At 36.4% G+C, this 16,562-nt stretch overlaps 2 protein-coding genes across 2 annotated transcripts; both read left to right on the top strand.

Moving 5' to 3' along the window:
- The first annotated feature begins 2,866 nt into the window (after positions 1–2,866).
- Positions 2,867–3,796, top strand: LOC125354547 (olfactory receptor 6C65-like). Its single transcript, XM_048350197.1, has one exon. It carries the CDS (start codon positions 2,867–2,869, stop codon positions 3,794–3,796), a length of 930 nt encoding a protein of 309 aa, XP_048206154.1.
- Positions 3,797–10,805: 7,009 nt separating this feature from the next.
- On the top strand, positions 10,806–15,568 carry LOC125354539 (olfactory receptor 6C76; the record flags this gene model as incomplete). The annotated part of the gene is made up of 2 exons (XM_048350185.1): positions 10,806–11,717; positions 15,560–15,568. Coding segments are annotated over exons 1-2 (921 nt in total), but the record flags the coding sequence as incomplete, so codon positions are not given.
- Positions 15,569–16,562: the final 994 nt, after the last annotated feature.

Here is a 16,562-nt window from a genome sequence, read left to right as displayed (position 1 = left end):
TAAATAAATTATCTTATAGCTCAATAAAAGAAAAACACAATCTTTACTTGTCTGCTTTCTAATGGGAATAAAACAGCAAATCAGGATATTTATTCAGATACCAATTTCATTAGGTTTCTGCTTATAGATAGTTTCTCAATGTTTACTTTATCTTAATTATGTACCTGTCTACTAACTGTGTTTTGCCTAAAATAATTACCCAACATATTTAAATTAATAAATAAAGCAACTGAATGGCATATATCATGTCCCTGTGGATCTTTTCTCTTGCTATTTTCTGCTTTTTTAAATGTATTTCTATGGAAGATTATATTGCCAGAAATTTTTTTTCAGATTAAGATAAAATGTAATAAATATTTTTAAAACTGAAAACTATTATTTCTTTATTGTTGAAAATATGTAGTTTTTAACATTTAAAGTGTTCAAAATCATTTCTGAAGTATACCTAATTAAAAATATTCAACGTAATGTTGTGGCTTTATTATGAACATATCTCAAGAGACATTTTAATTCTGCCTTCCAAAAACTCCCCTGGGTGTCTGTTTCAAGATTTTTTCTAAAAAACAATCCAGACAAAACTAGTACGTCATATTGGGGAAGGAGTATTTTTAAAACAAAATTTTTCTAACTGGGGAGGTTCACAAGATTTTTTTAAAAATCACAACCTATCTTCCTTTCACAAGAGTTACTGAAGGCAAAGTAAATTATGTTAGTGGGTATTCCTACTATCATGAGAACTTTCTTCTTTTAATGGTATTTTGAAGAAAGAAATAGGAGCCAAGTACATAGTTTTGAATCAGATTGAAAGTCATTTCTTGTCTGTTTTTAATGATGGTCTGTCTCCACAAATTTCATTCATTTGGAATGCTTCTTTCTTTCCATAGCTGTTGATGACTGAGTCTTGCTTAAGATTTTTTGCCTTTCTTCTATTAACTAAGAGCTTCACTTAATTAATGAGCAAATGTAGGGTTTTGTCATTGCTACTTTCTGTTGCACTGTAAATATTGCTTCAAAAATCTAACAAGAAGCTCATCTTTATTCATCCCTTCTTTTTTCTCTCTCCTCTTTTATTCCATTTTCTTTCTCTTTCATATTTCTTATTCCTTCATTCTATCCTTTATTGTTTTTCCTCTCTCCCCCACTTTGCCTCTCTCCCTCTTTTCTTCTCTCTTTCCTTTCTGTCTTTTTCTTTCTTCCTCTTTCTTTCTTGTCTTATCCATACTACAAAAAAAAAAGATCTCCAGTTCTGAATTCCTATGCTGTGTAACCAGTTATAAGCTGTCCATTTAAGTACTGATCTGCTTCACCACCATGCCTTTTAACAATATTCCTAAATCTCTCAATGAAAATTTTTGTAATTCTGGGTTTCTGGTTTTTGAGTTTAATGTGAATCTACAGCTAGGAACAACCTATAGAGCTTTTTGTCTGTTATTTGTCCCTCGACTCCTTTCCCCTCGACTTCACACACCCCTTTCAAAGAGCTTTTGATACTGATTGAGTCACCCAGATTTCTCATCATAAATTGCAGGATTTCTTGGATGCCTTGCCGGGGTCTGGTTACAATACCTTGTATCAGTACCTGAGAGCCAGCAGCCTACCAGTGGCTCAATGCCCACTCTACATTCCATCTCATGGTACATGACCAGAACCATCAGGCCAAATTCTATCTGCACACAGAAATCATATTATTATATAAGGAAATGAGGGGTAGACACATGGAGAAGCACATATGCTTTGAAATTAAAGCACAGAGCCTTGACATGTGACCAGTCCAACTGCTATGCTGAGAGATTATATAATTGTAAGTATATTTTTCTTTCTTATCTCATTTTTCCCATTTTACACTCACTGTAGATATATATAGATATAGATATAGATATAGATATATAGATATATAGATATATATGTCACTTGATTTGGCTCTAGAATTTATTTTGTTAAATTTTAAACACTACTATCTCATTATTATTCACATAAAATGTTTAAAAAAATTTTTTTTTTTTTTTTGCCAGTCCTGGGGCTTGGCTCAGGGCCTGAACACTGTCCCTGGCTTTTTTTGGCTCAAGGCTAGCACTCTGCCACTTGAGCCACAGCGCCACTTCTGGCTGTTTTCTGTATATGTGGGGCTGGGGAATTGAACCCATGGCCTCATGTATACAAGGCAAGCACTCTTGCCACTAGGCCATATCCCAAGCCCCAAAATGTTTTAAATTTTAAACATTGCTAGTTTTCTTTTAAACATTACTACCTTTTTTCTTGTTTTGTTTTGTTGTGGTGGGTTTCCTGCCCTAGGGCTTGAACTCAGGGTCATGGCACTGTCTCTGAGCCTCGTTTTGCTCAAGGAAAGGGCTCTATGACTTGGGCCACAGTGAGACTTCTGACTTTATCTGAGTAGTTTATAGGAGATAAGTCCCATGAACTTTTCTGCTTGGGCTGCCTCTCAACCACATGAGCCACCAGCTACTCATTAAGGGGAAGAAAAATAAGGGAGTAGCAAGTTTGACAAGAATTGTACTCACTACCTTACTGATGTAACTGTAACCCCTCTGTACATCACCTCGACAATAGAATTAAATTTTTTTTAAGTAAAATGTTTTTGATAGACATAATTTTTGTGTATTGATGACTTTATTAGTTTCTTCAAATTACTGATTAATTAGCTACTAATGTAAGGCCAATAACAGACATTTTGTGGTGAATATGTTCTTTCAAAGCTCATAAAACTAGGTCACTGATTTATTCTTTCATTATAGGCCTTACATATAATATAACCCAGCAGACATGAAGGGAGGAAAGTTACCCCATTTTCCCTAAATGAGTGTCTCCTCTTTTCATTTTCAGAGATGGTTGAAATCAACATTAAAAAATGAAAAATAAAACATCTGTGAAAGAATTCATTCTTCTGGGATTAACTAATGACCCAAAACTAAATATTTTGATTTTTCTATTTCTATTTATCACTTATATACTGATTATTACTGGGAATCTGATTATTATAACCCTCACACTGATAGACTCACGCCTCAAAACACCCATGTACTTCTTCCTTAGGAACTTCTCTTTCCTAGAGATCTCATTCACAACAGTTTGTATTCCTAGATTCCTAGTCAGCATCGTCACTGGGGATTTGACCATTTCCTATAACTCTTGTATGGCCCAGGTGTTTTTCTTTATACTCCTTGGATCAACAGAATTCTTCCTTCTGACAGCTATGTCCTATGATCGTTATGTAGCCATCTGTAAGCCCTTGCACTACACAACAATAATGAGCAGCAAGGTCTGCATCCAGCTTGTAATTAGCTGCTGGCTGGCTGGGTTTCTCGTTATCTTCCCACCAGTCATCATGGGGCTTCAGCTGGATTTCTGTGACTCCAACGTCATTGACCATTTCTTCTGTGACTCCTCTCCTATGCTGCTGATTGCCTGCACAGATACATCTTTCCTGGAGCTCTTGGCATTTTTCCTGGCAGTATTCACCCTGGTGATAACCTTAATACTAGTGGTCCTTTCCTATGCATTCATCCTGAGGACCATTCTGAGACTCCCTTCTGATGAGCAGAGGAAAAAGGCCTTTTCTACCTGTTCCTCACACATGATCGTTGTCTCCATTTCTTATGGAAGCTGTATTTTCATGTATGTGAAAACTTCAGCAAAGAAAGGAGTAGTTTTGAGCAAGGGCATAGCAGTGCTCAATACCTCTGTTGCCCCAATGCTAAATCCTTTCATTTACTCCCTGAGGAATCAGCAGGTAAAGCAATCTTTTAGATACTTGGTCAAAAAAGTGCTGGCCAGATAAATTTTAATTGTAAATAAATTCATTGCCTCAACTATAAATTGTATGTAATAAAATTTTTATATCTACTCTGTAATAGATACTTTAACTCCTTTTGCTAAAAATAAGAAAAAAAGCTCCTCACTTGGACCGTGGCTTAAAGCAAGAGAAAAGCTTAGCATCTCTGCAACCATTTTGTATTTAATTTGCAGCCATATTCGAATCCAGCAGGCCCAGGACTACTGCTCAAAAGTGAGGATTTCTGTCAGTAATGCTGGTACAAGAGTGAGATAGCCTCTTTAGGTCTTTCCAAGCTCTGAGGTTCTATGAAGCCTGATGATATGACAGTCCTGGTTACCAGAATCAGCAAGCCCAGCTCCACAAATGTTCCCTGTTATTCAAAAGGCCAGGTCCTGTTTTAGCTTAGATGGTCATGGTAGAGCTTGGGTCAAATGGTCTAGCATTATTCATTTGAAGCCTGTAATACACTATGCTATTGAGCTGCTTGAAATAAACTCTAAAGCACACAACCAGGTATCTTTTCCAAATCCTCAAGTGACATGTTTTCATGTTAAGAAATTGGTTAAGATTGGCTAAGTCACTCAACACAGAGTGAATGTGAATTCAGAGAATTTCAGCTCTGCTAAGTAAACTCTTTCTTCGTCTTTATTTGTGCTATGGAATCTCTGGTTGGAATTTATTATAGTCTGTGATTCAACTCAGAAAAACATCTTCAAAATGTTGAGTATCTGCCCATTGGAACTCTAACATATTTATTACCCAAAAGTACTATTTTACTGGTATACAGTTCTAGTAATATTGATGTTAGTCAAGACTAACAAATTCAGATTTACTAATGCAAGAGCCAGCCTAAGAAAACAGAAATTGGTACAAACTATGAATGAAAACATTTTAATGTAAACAGTCTGCAGAAAGTTACTGTGTATGTGTAGACTGTCTAGAACCCAAAGTTTTGGTAAGCATGACTGAAAAGAGTTCATACTCTAAATGTTGTGTGTGTACCATAAAGACAAAACAAAGACCCAAGGACAGAAACAGGATATTGGCCTTTAGTTCATCAAGTTAACCACGAGTAATGTTTAGGTGACCAAAATACTTTGTCTGTCTTACTTGGCTATGCACATCATAAGCCGTACTGCCTGCCCAATAAGTATGGAGACTGAGATTGGTTCGGAAGTGACAACATCTTACCTGCCTGCTCCTTTTCAGCTCTCTTGACTTCATTTTGTTGTGAGTAAATATTTTTCTATCAGCACCGTATCTACTGGACAGACATGGCAATGAATACATAAATGCAGAGCTCAGGAAATCCCTGAATTCTAAGGCCATTGTTGGTCAGTATATTAGACAATTATTACTTCATTCTTTCACACACCAAGTAAAATTCAAGTTTGATCTTTGTAAAACACTGGAAATGGTGGAGTAAAAGATAAACAAGAATGTTGCTCTATCAGTGTATACTGCTGTTACCTTGGACAAATACAGTAAATGTCTTGTATATTGATCACTCATCTAAAAATTAATATCTTAGTAAACTGATTTCCTACTAGGAAGATTATGTGACATAGGGTAAAATTTTCATAGATCTTTTCGATAAAAAGGAGGTAGAGGAGAAAAAAGTATAATTTATATCATCATTATTGTTACTGCTATTGTTATTCTCATTACTGCCTTCCTTCTACTACATTTCTTGTCCTTGTCACATTTTTCATTAACAAGAAAGTTACTGCATTATTCTTTGTAAGTGGAGAGGTTTATGAAGGTTGTTATGAAACAACTTTGTGAAATAATTTTTTTGTCTTAATGAAATTAACCTGATTTATTTTGTTGCTTATATGATTAATCACACTTAAGTCAAATTGAAATTTTTATAGTATGTCCTTGGTTCACTGATAAAAGAATGGCATTATATTTGTGTAATATCTGAGAAAGTCACATACTTAATGGCTCACACCTGTAATCCTAGCTATTCATGAGCTTGAAGGATCATGGTTCAAAACCACCCAGCCAGGAAGACAAATCTGAGACTCTTATCTCCAGTGAACCAGCAAAACATTGGATGCATGGCTCCAGTTGTAAATCAAAGACTAGATAAACAAGAATAGGTGAGCCTTACTACCTGCCAGTGTTTTAAACCTGTAATTTTAGCTACTTAGAAGGCTGAGATCTAAGGATTATGATTCAAATCCAGCCTGGACAGAAAAGTCCATGAAACTCTTATCTCTAATTAACCACACAAAAACCCAGTAATAAAGGTATAACCCAAATAGTAGAGCACTAGCAATGAGTAAAAAGGCTTGGGGACAGCATGCTGGCAGGACCCATGTTACCTTTATATATTATACTATATTATATTATACATATATATATATATATATGAATGAGGCCCAGAACTCAAATCATAATAAATAAATAAATTACCTTCTGTGAAAACAGAAGTTATCAGTGTTACTATTTTAAGAACTCTACTCCTTTAGAAACATACGTCCCTCATCTTTTCCTATCATATTCTTCCAATCATCAAAAAAAATAGCTGAGAGATGCTGGAGCATTTGGAGAGGGTAGTCTTCTCCAGTGAAGTACTGTAATTGGTTAGAAGCAATCAATACAATATATGGTCAGCTAATAGATACAGTCAACTAATCTTATGTTGGAGAATTAAAGTCTCCAACCAGTGGAAAAATTTAGCCCTGGCAAGGTTACTCTGATGCCTCATTAGCACACTAATAGGCCCTTGGGAACACATTCCCAGTAAGGAGTTCCTGGTGTTTGCGGGCCAAAGGAAGCCACCTGTTGTTGTGAGAATCTCCTTTTCCTCCCTGCTTAGCAAGTCTCCTCAGGGAGACTTGACCTGCTGCCTTTAGTGTTAGATTCTCACTGTAAACAGGGAAGTCTCCTCACTGTCTCTTCACAAGTATTTGGAGAAGTCAAGATCAATGTTATCTAGCCTTGAGGATAGTAGCTAGGAGATAATTATAGTTCTACCTCGATTGTATACAGTTCCTTGTTTTGATATCAACAATCTTTGTAGTCACTACCTCCTGTAATAAGAAAAGCATTTGTATCAAGTTCCTGCCCTCACAGTAGTAACTTCCTCCACTTTTGTATTTGAGAAAAATGTCATGCTGTGTGGATCTTTTACCCTGTAGTTGTAAAATTGGTTTCTAACCCCATATAAACTCTGGCCCTCTTGGAATAAAGTATGCATTGGTTCACTCGCCTTGCATCCCCGTGTCCTGATTACGACTGCAGTTACCCAGGTTCAACAATCTTAGACAAGGCCTTAGACATGTTGGCCTTACCATGGGGAGAGCAATGTCTCTTCAACAAATGGGTTTTGGGAAACTGGATATCAATAGGTAAAAGAGATAACTTGAAATGGATTAAAGACTTAAACTTAAGACCTGAAAGTCTTTGAAGAAAGCACAGGGGAAATCCTTGACATCAATCATGAGAATGGTGTTTTTTTATACCAAAAGAACAAGCTATAAAAGCAAAAATAGTCAGGCACCATGGACTCATGCCTAATAATTGTAGCTACTCAAGAGGCTAAAATCTGAGGATCACAGAAGCCAGCCTGTGCAGCAAGACAGTCCATAAGACTATTATCTCCAATTAATCACCAAAAAGCCAGAAGTGCAAGTGTGGCTCAAGAGCTCTGGGACAGCACCCAGGCCCTGAGTTCAAACCCCAGGACCAGCATGATAAATATATAAACAGACCAACAAATAAATAAGTGTAGGGAGTACAGCTGACTCCATCTTGACTAGGGAAACATGGTAGGAAATGTTGGGGAGTAGATTAGGTCAACCTGACCCCAAAATTCTAAAAATGGCTTGCCTAACTTGTTTGTTGCTTCCTCTACCCCCTGCACCAACTCCCTACACCTGTGTATGCTTTTACCTTTATAAATCCCAATTTGAGGACTACTCAGGGTCACAGTGGCAGCTCCCGAGTCTGTGCTGTGTCCCTGGCCAGTCAGTTCACTTTTTGCTTCCCCAATAAAGTCATCTTTTTGCTTGAGACTGTCTCTGAGTGGTGGACTCTTGGAGGGACTTGGAATATAGTTTATCTCTTCCCTCGAACCCCGTAACAGGACTATGTTAAACTGAAAAGTCCAGCACAGAAAACAAAATAACCAACAGAATGGAAAAGTAATGTACAGAACATGAGAAAACACCTGATAAGGAGTTAACACCTAAATATATATTTAAAAAACTCTTGCAATTCAATAGAAAATGAATCATTTTTAAAATGAGAAAAGGGCTGTACAGATATTTCTTGAAACAAGCCATACAAATGTCCACAAAACATATAGGATCTTTCTCAACATCACCATCACCATCGTGAAAATGCAATTTAAAAGCACAGTGGCTATCACTTCATATCAGCTAAAATGAAAGAAGAAATAGCAAATGTTGGTGAGATTTGGGGGTGGGAGAGAACCTATTGAAGCTTTGGATTCTAATGAGAAATTAGGTGGTTATTTTATTAAAGATTCTTAGCCACTCCTCTCTCTGCCACTTTCAAGAGTCTCTTTTTGGTTTTAGCTTTTAGCATTTTATGTTTTCCTCAATGTGGTTCTCTCTGAGTTCTGCTTGGAGTTTGTTTAGCTTTGAGGGTTATCTTATATCTGAAGTATTAAATATAATTTCTCTCTCATTCATCTTGCCTCTATGTATGAGAGTCACACAAAGCTTATGTTGATTGCTTAGAAGTCCAAGAAAGGTAAAGGTGAAATTTACTTCAAGTTTACACAAGCATGCACTGATGAAAGCAGACACACTCCTACTGTGAAAGTATATTTCAGAAGTCTACACTGATTTCAACATTGTTTCATGGGTGTTTCTTTTTATTTTTATCTCGAAGTAGTTGTACAAAGGAGTTCTATTCAACAAAGTAATAGATGAATGCCGAGAATCTTCATTTGTGTCACCCCTTCCATTATTCTGTTTTATCTCTCACAATCCTACCTCTTCTCTCAATTTTCTTAATTTTGTAGAATATGCATTGTATTTTATGACTAAATGTTCCTCCATTCCACTCTTCATCTACTCCCCCTCCCACCACTTTGGAGTATCCAATTCCTGGTGTTCGTTTTGTTGGATTATGAGTTAGCCTTTCTAAGGAATTACACCATTTGAATGTTTCATTGTTTTATCAGAATCCTTTTGTCAGTAGACCTCTGCCTTGTTTTACCTTACATATTCTAAACTGATTCTCCCTTTTATCTTAAGGATACTATGTATATCTTATGAAACTGAAAGTCAAAGGCCTCAACATGACTCAGACACATTTGCTGGATAAATTTCAGTTTTCTCCTGGGATGCAGGCCATAGTATTAACCAATTCAAATATGATTGTTGAAATCAACTTTCTATAATTCACTAGTGAATGATCCTCCAGTGCCCCATTATTATTATCCCAAGTCATTAAGAATTTGTCATGAAGAATATTTCTGAAATTACCAGTAGCACAAAAAGAAACAGGGTTATGTTTACTTTTTTCCCAGAGGAAATTAATATAAACAGATTTCTGGGAAATATCATCTCAAGAACACAAACAATTACAGAAAGGTTTTTCTTTTATAGCAGCAAAACTTTCAACTAAATATGCAATGTTAATATGGTGAGGGGAGTATGTCAGATTGCTGGTGTTGAACCAAGTTAGGGAAGAACATGAAGAAAATATGTTCCTGGTTGTTTTGAGATGAAATATTAAGGACTTTGGAAGGAAATGTATAGTTTTGTGGCAAGAGAGGGAAAAAAACGCATTACTCCATGTCCCACACACCTTTAATTTGAGTGAACAGAGCATATAATTCTGAGTTCAACACTTAAATTTCACCCTGCACATTTTGACAATAGGTAGGTATTTTCAAGATAATTTCATGAAATCTTTCTGTTCTGTTTACTCTTGCCTCGTGCCCTTCATTTTATCTGTGTGTGTGTGTGTGTGTGTGTGTGTGTGTGTGTGTGTTTTACATCTATGAAGAGAGGAAGTAATTAGCACAATAAATGAAAATGTGAAACTATTTTAAATGACCATTTCTAACAACTAACTGAAATATTTGGAACATGGGATACTTTCCTTAACATTTGTACACCTATAATTTAGAAATAACTGTTGCATATTGCTGACATGTATATCTAAAATAGTTCTAAATAACAAATATGAAGTGCTTGTATATTCCAAAGCTGACTATATCACATCTGAAGCATCAGTGAATTTCAGTAAAGTACTTTCTGAAAATGCTGTCTGAGGCCTAATGATAGTTTGTTTAAAGTACTTGTATCAATTATGTTAATGATCAACTAAACGTCAGGGGCATTAATTAAATTTTAATGTGAAGACATTTTTTAAGTCAGATATGAAAGTAGAGGGATCAATGTCTCCAGAAATCTAAAATAGAATGGAATGTTTTATGTATGCATCCTGGTACCAAACTTAAACTCAGGACCTGGGTGCTCTCCTTTTTTTACTCAAGGCTACCACTCTACCCCCGTGAGCCACAGCTCCCCGTGCATTTTTCTGATTAGTTGAAGATAAGAATCCCACAAACTTTCCCTTCCTGGGCTGACTCCAAATGAAATTCTTAGATCTCAGCCTCCTGTGTAGCTAATGGTATGGGTGTGACCCACAGTCCCCATATATATATGTAATTTTTTTGATATTTAAAACACAAGATTTGAGTGGTGACCTATTGACTGATCTTTTGTGAAGCAAAGAGACAAGAGAAAAACTATTGCTTTCTCACAAAGGACATTGAAAAGTTGTTTGTTTGTTTGTTTGTTTCTCACTGATTCTTATACATGAGGATGTTTAGTCCTGGAAAAGATGACAAAGGGAAAACATAATTTTCCCAAATATTTTATTTAAATAATGAAGCACTAAAATAATTTATGTATTGATTCTTCCCTTTTTCAGTATTTATTCTTCTCTTCTGACTCATATTTTATTGTCTTCTGGCTCTATTTTATCAGCAAGATCTACCATAAGCAAACCATCAGCAATGAGAAACATGTCAGTGACTGACTTCATCCTCCTGGGTCTGACAGATGATCCACAGCTTCAAGTTGTGATTTTCTTCTTTCTATTCCTCACGTACGTACTGAGCATCACTGGAAATCTAACTATCATCACCCTTACCCTGCTAGATTCCCATCTGAAGACTCCCATGTATTTCTTTCTCAGGAATTTCTCTTTCTTGGAAATTTCATTTACTTCAGTTTGTAATCCTAGGTTTCTGATCAGCATTTTAACTGGAGACAAGTCTATTTCCTATAATGCTTGTGTCACTCAGCTATTTTTCTTTATCTTCCTTGGCTCAACAGAGTTTTTTCTCCTGGCCTGTATGTCTTACGATCGTTATGTGGCTATCTGCAAGCCCCTGCATTATACAACCATCATGAGAAACAGGATTTGTTACCAGCTCATCATCAGCTCATGGCTGGCTGGTTTCTTGGTCATTTTTCCACCCCTAGCCATGGGCCTGAAGCTAGACTTCTGTGACTCCAATGTCATCGACCATTTTACCTGTGACTCTGCTCCTTTGTTGCAAATCTCTTGCACAGACACAAGCACTTTAGAGCTCATGAGCTTTGTTTTAGCTTTGTTCACTCTGATGACCACCCTCACACTAATCCTTCTGTCCTACGCTTACATCCTCAGAACAATTCTGAAAATCCCCTCAGCTCAGCAAAGGAAAAAGGCCTTTTCAACCTGTTCCTCTCACATGATTGTTGTCTCCATCTCCTATGGAAGCTGCATCTTCATGTATGTGAAAACATCTGCCAAAGAAGGAGTTGCATTGACAAAAGGGGTAGCCATGCTCAATACCTCAGTAGCACCTATGTTAAATCCATTTATTTACACTTTGAGAAATCAGCAGGTGAAACAAGCATTAAAAGACATTGTGAGAAAGGTACTTATCTCAAAACCTTGATCTGAATGTGATTTTATATCTGCCATGGGCAGACAATTTTAACCAGAATCCAATAAACATCTCCCTCTTCTAGTCTTTTTCTTCATACTTCTGTCCCCTATCAGAAATACAAGTTTATAATATTTAGAATTTATTCATTGTACTTACATGAAAGTCTTTTTATGAGTACAATATTGTTATGGAATGATTTTATTCAATTTATCTCATACTGTTGAAGATAGAACTAAGGTCATTTTGTATTTTAATTTATGTACTTCAAGAACATGAATGTTTGTCCTAAAATTTTCTGAACAAAACAGAACATTGGCTTGCTTATAATCCATGCTTGTGTTTAAGCAAATAGATATACATATATATTTTTACATATGTCTTCATGTGCATCTGGTTTTATGCATATGTTGATACTTTTAGCAGTGATAGAGGTTTATACTCTATTTTTAACATCTAGTGTTATTGCTATTTTAATGATACATACAGAGATATGGGATACAGGAATCACTAATTTACAAACAACAAATGAAAGTTTAAAAAGAGATAGAAATATTCATTTTTCTACTGAACAAGAACTTTAATTTTAGCTAATTTAAAACTCACATAACATCTCAAAATTTTAATTATATCAGTAAGAAACAGAATTATTTTGGTACTTCACTAGAATAATTAATTATATATAGTATTGTTTTAATCATACTTATTACTTTTTTATGAGGTCTTAATAAAAAGAATTATAGTGTAAGTACAATTTTAATAGCAAAGTGTAGACATTTTCTAATTACAATTACAAAAATGGCAATGGCAAATAATCTTTTTGTTTTTGGTCATGGGGCTTGAACCCAGCCCATGGGCCCTATCCCTGATCAATTTTGCTAAAGGTTAGCACTCTACCACTTTGAGCCACAGCTCCACTTCGGGTTTGGGGATGGCTAACTGGAGATAAGAGTCTCATGGACTCTTCTGGCTTTGAACCATGATCCTCAGATCTCAGCCTCCTGAATAGCTCAATTACAGATGTTAGCCACCAGGGCCCAGCAGAGTGATCCCATTTTTATGAAGCATTTCTACAAAGTGTGAGCAATATTTGACTTGGAAATGATACTGTGTGGAACCTTACGTTTCCTTGAGTTGTGATACAGGAATCTTTATTGTCTACACAGAGTAATAATAATGTTTTGTGCCAGGTGTACCCGTGGCTCTGGCCTATAATCCTAGTTACTCAGGAAACTGAGATCTAAGGATAATGGTTTAGAGCCAGCTGGGACAGGAATGTCCATGAAACTCTTATCTCCAACTAACCACCAGAAAGCCAGAAACAGAGGTGTGACTCTGATAGAGCACAAGAGCTCAAGGACAGTGCTCAGGCCCTGAGTTCAATCTCCAAGACTGATACACACAGAGAAAACATACTGTTTCGTGCCTTTTATCAGTACTCTCACTCTAATTTTCATAAGGTTCTTCCATTTTATTATGTGAGATACGCTACTTGTCAAAAATAAACTTCAAAATCAAAACTAGTTTAAAAAAATTAACAGATAGAAAATGTTAGGAAGACTTTCAAAATGGAAATTTCAGCTTAGCTCCAGAGCTGGAAAGAATGGCTCAGGTGCTTAGAACTTACTAATTGCTTATTATACTCATCATAAATTACATTTCTGCATAAATATCTAACTGCTCATCAGTATCAGGATTCAAAAACTGAATCCTTTCCACTGAAGTTTCTGTCTGATACCTTAATTGCTGAGTAATCACCATCATTCCTAACTTGTAAAATCAAAAACATGGAATTCATCTTCTCTGCTTATTCACTTTTTCCTAACATTAAATTAATTAGCAAAATTGTTAGTTCTTTCTCAAATATTTTTCAAATTGTCTTACCCTTATCATTGTTTATGGTCAAAATCTGATCTTGGTTCTTTGAACTTAATTATTTCACATTAAGTCAATGTTCTGGCTAGTGAAATGTCTTTCTGCCATGTGAGATTATGTGAGAAAAACAAACAAAACAATGGCTGAGATATCTCTGGGAGTAAAGATATGGATTCAGGACATCACAGACAAGGATTTATAAAGGAAACGAAAGTGCATAAAATCCTTGAATAAAAGATTTGCATTAATAAAAACAACCCTGAGATACCACCTCACCCCAGTTAGAATGGCCTATACTCTGAACTCAGGCAACAACAAATGCTGGAGGGGGTGCTGGGAAAGAGGAACCCTTCTCCATTGTTGGTGGGAGTGCAAATTAGTACAACCACTTTGGAGAACAGTATGGAGGTTTCTCAAAAAGCTCAATATAGACCTACCCTATGACCCAGCCATACCACTCATAGGTATCTATCCTAAACAGCAAGTCCCAAGATATCAAAAAGACATTTGTACTTCCATGTTTATCGCGGCACAATTCACAATAGCCAAAATATGGAAACAACCCAGCTGCCCCTCTACAGATGAATGGATCCAAAAAATATGGTACTTATACACAATTGAATACTACATAGCGATTAGGAATGGTGAAATATTGTTATTCGCAGGGAAATGGTCAGAACTCGAACAAATAATGTTGAGCGAGACAAGCCTAGAACACAGAAAACAAAGGGGCATGATCTCCCTGATATATAACTGTTAACAAAGGGAGACAGAGAGACAGTAGAAACCAAGTCTGGGAAACCAAAAACTGCTTGTCAAACAGTATTTCCCACAGGATTGGGGCAGCGACCCAACAGTATGTAACTAAAACCAAACAATTACTCAACATATAAAGGTCAAAAATTGACCTCTCAGTGGAATACAATAGCTCAAAAGCTATGTATGTAAGTTCATATAAGACTACTGTCGACATATTGTCTAATATCGACATTACATTTAAAGCCCTAGGCGAATTTTCTTGGGCTTGGCCACGTGGCTACTGTATATGTTCTTGATACATTGTATATTGTATATATGTCTACCTGACCTAGAGAAGGGAAAAAAAACAGGGCATAAGATATCACAAGAAATGTACACACTGCCCTACTATGTAACTGTACCCTTTTTGCACAACACCTTGTCAAAAAAATTTGTGTTCAATTAATAAATTAAATTTAAAAAAATAGATTTGCATTAAGTTCTTGAGAAAAAAAATGCAATAACTACACATGATCTCTGAAGGCTTTAGCAATGAATCTAGACACCCAGAAACAACTGGGAGGAAAATAAAAGATTGCTTCTTGGCTGACTACTGACTCATCTCTACTGCCTTCAGCTGCTCCTGAAATATACATATTTCTCCTTGTTTCTCCATTCTGAGTCCTGTGAGCACTTTCTTTTTTTTTCAGTTTTTAAATTTTTTTCGTTAAATTTTAAACAATTCTCCCTTCCCCTCTCCACCTTTCCCTCTCCCCCCATGAGTCATTCAGCTGGTTTACACCAAACAGTTTTGCAAGTATTGCTTTTATAGTCATTTGTCTTTTTATATGTGTTTCTCAATTTTGGTATTCCATTTCACTTCCCTAGTTTTAATAGCGTACATACAGTTTCCATTGTACTCAGATAAGATACAGTGATAGTGTGGGGACAACCACAGGAAGGGGATACAAAAGGATCATCAACAATAGAAGCTACGGTTTCACGTTGCATGTTGAAAGTAATTACAACAGTGATATAACAGTCATTTCCATAACATGGAGTTCATTTCACTTAGCATTCATTATCTTATGCATTCATAGGGGAATAGCTATTAGCCTCTTGTGATCCTCTGCTGTGACTAGCCTAAACCTGTGCTAATTATTCCCTATGAGGCAGACCATAGAGTCCATGTTTCTTTGGGTCTGGCACACTTCACTTAGTATAATTTTTTCCAAGACCTTCCATTTTCTTACAAATGGGGCAATGTCATTCTTTCTGATAGAGGCATAAAATTCCATTGTGTATATGTACCACATTTTCCTGATCCATTCGCCTACTGAGGGGCATCTGGGTTGGTTCCATATTTTAGCTATGACAAATTGTACTGCAATGAACATTGTTGTGCTGGTAGCTTTAGTGTGTTCTTGTTTGTGGTCTTTTGGGTAGATTTCCAAAAGTAGGGCTGCTGGGTCATTGGGGAGCTCTATATTTAGCCTTCTGAGGAATCTCCATACCGCTTGCCAGAGTGGCTGAACCAGTTTACATTCCCACCAACAATGAAGTAGGCTTCCCTTTTGGCCACATCCCCTCCAACATTTATTATTGTTAGTTTTCTTGATATAGGACATTCTTACTGGGGTGAGGTGGAATCTCAATGTTGTTTTGATTTGCATTTCTTTTATGGCCAGTGATGTAGAGCACTTTTTCATATGTCTCTTGGCCATTCTCATTTCCTCATCAGAGAAGTCTCTTTTTACGTCTTTAGCCCACTTGTTGAGGGGGCTGCTGGTTCTTTGCAGTTTTGTTTTGGAGGAATTTAATTTTTTTAGTTCTGCATATATTTTAGATTTGAGGCATTTTTCCAGTGTATGGCCGGTAAAGGGACTCATCACGGAAAGAGATCTATAGACCGAGTTCCCTGATGAACATAGATGCAAAAATTCTCAACAAAATTCTGGCCAATCGACTTCAACAGATCATAAAAAAAAATCATACACCATGATCAAACTGGATTCATCCCAGGGATACAAAGTTGGTTCAATATGCACAAATCAGTTAATGTAATTCACCATATGAACCAGAGCAGGGTAAAGAACCACATGGTTATATCTCTGGATGCGGAAAAGGCATTTGATAAAATCCAACACCCATTTATGATAAAAGCCCTGGAAAAATTGGGATTCCAGGGAACACTCCTGAATATTATAAAGGCACTTTATGACA

This window comes from Perognathus longimembris, chromosome 1 (genome assembly GCF_023159225.1).
Source record: "Perognathus longimembris pacificus isolate PPM17 chromosome 1, ASM2315922v1, whole genome shotgun sequence".
NCBI lineage: Eukaryota > Metazoa > Chordata > Mammalia > Rodentia > Heteromyidae > Perognathus > Perognathus longimembris.
This window is presented reverse-complemented; position numbering and strand designations above follow the sequence as displayed.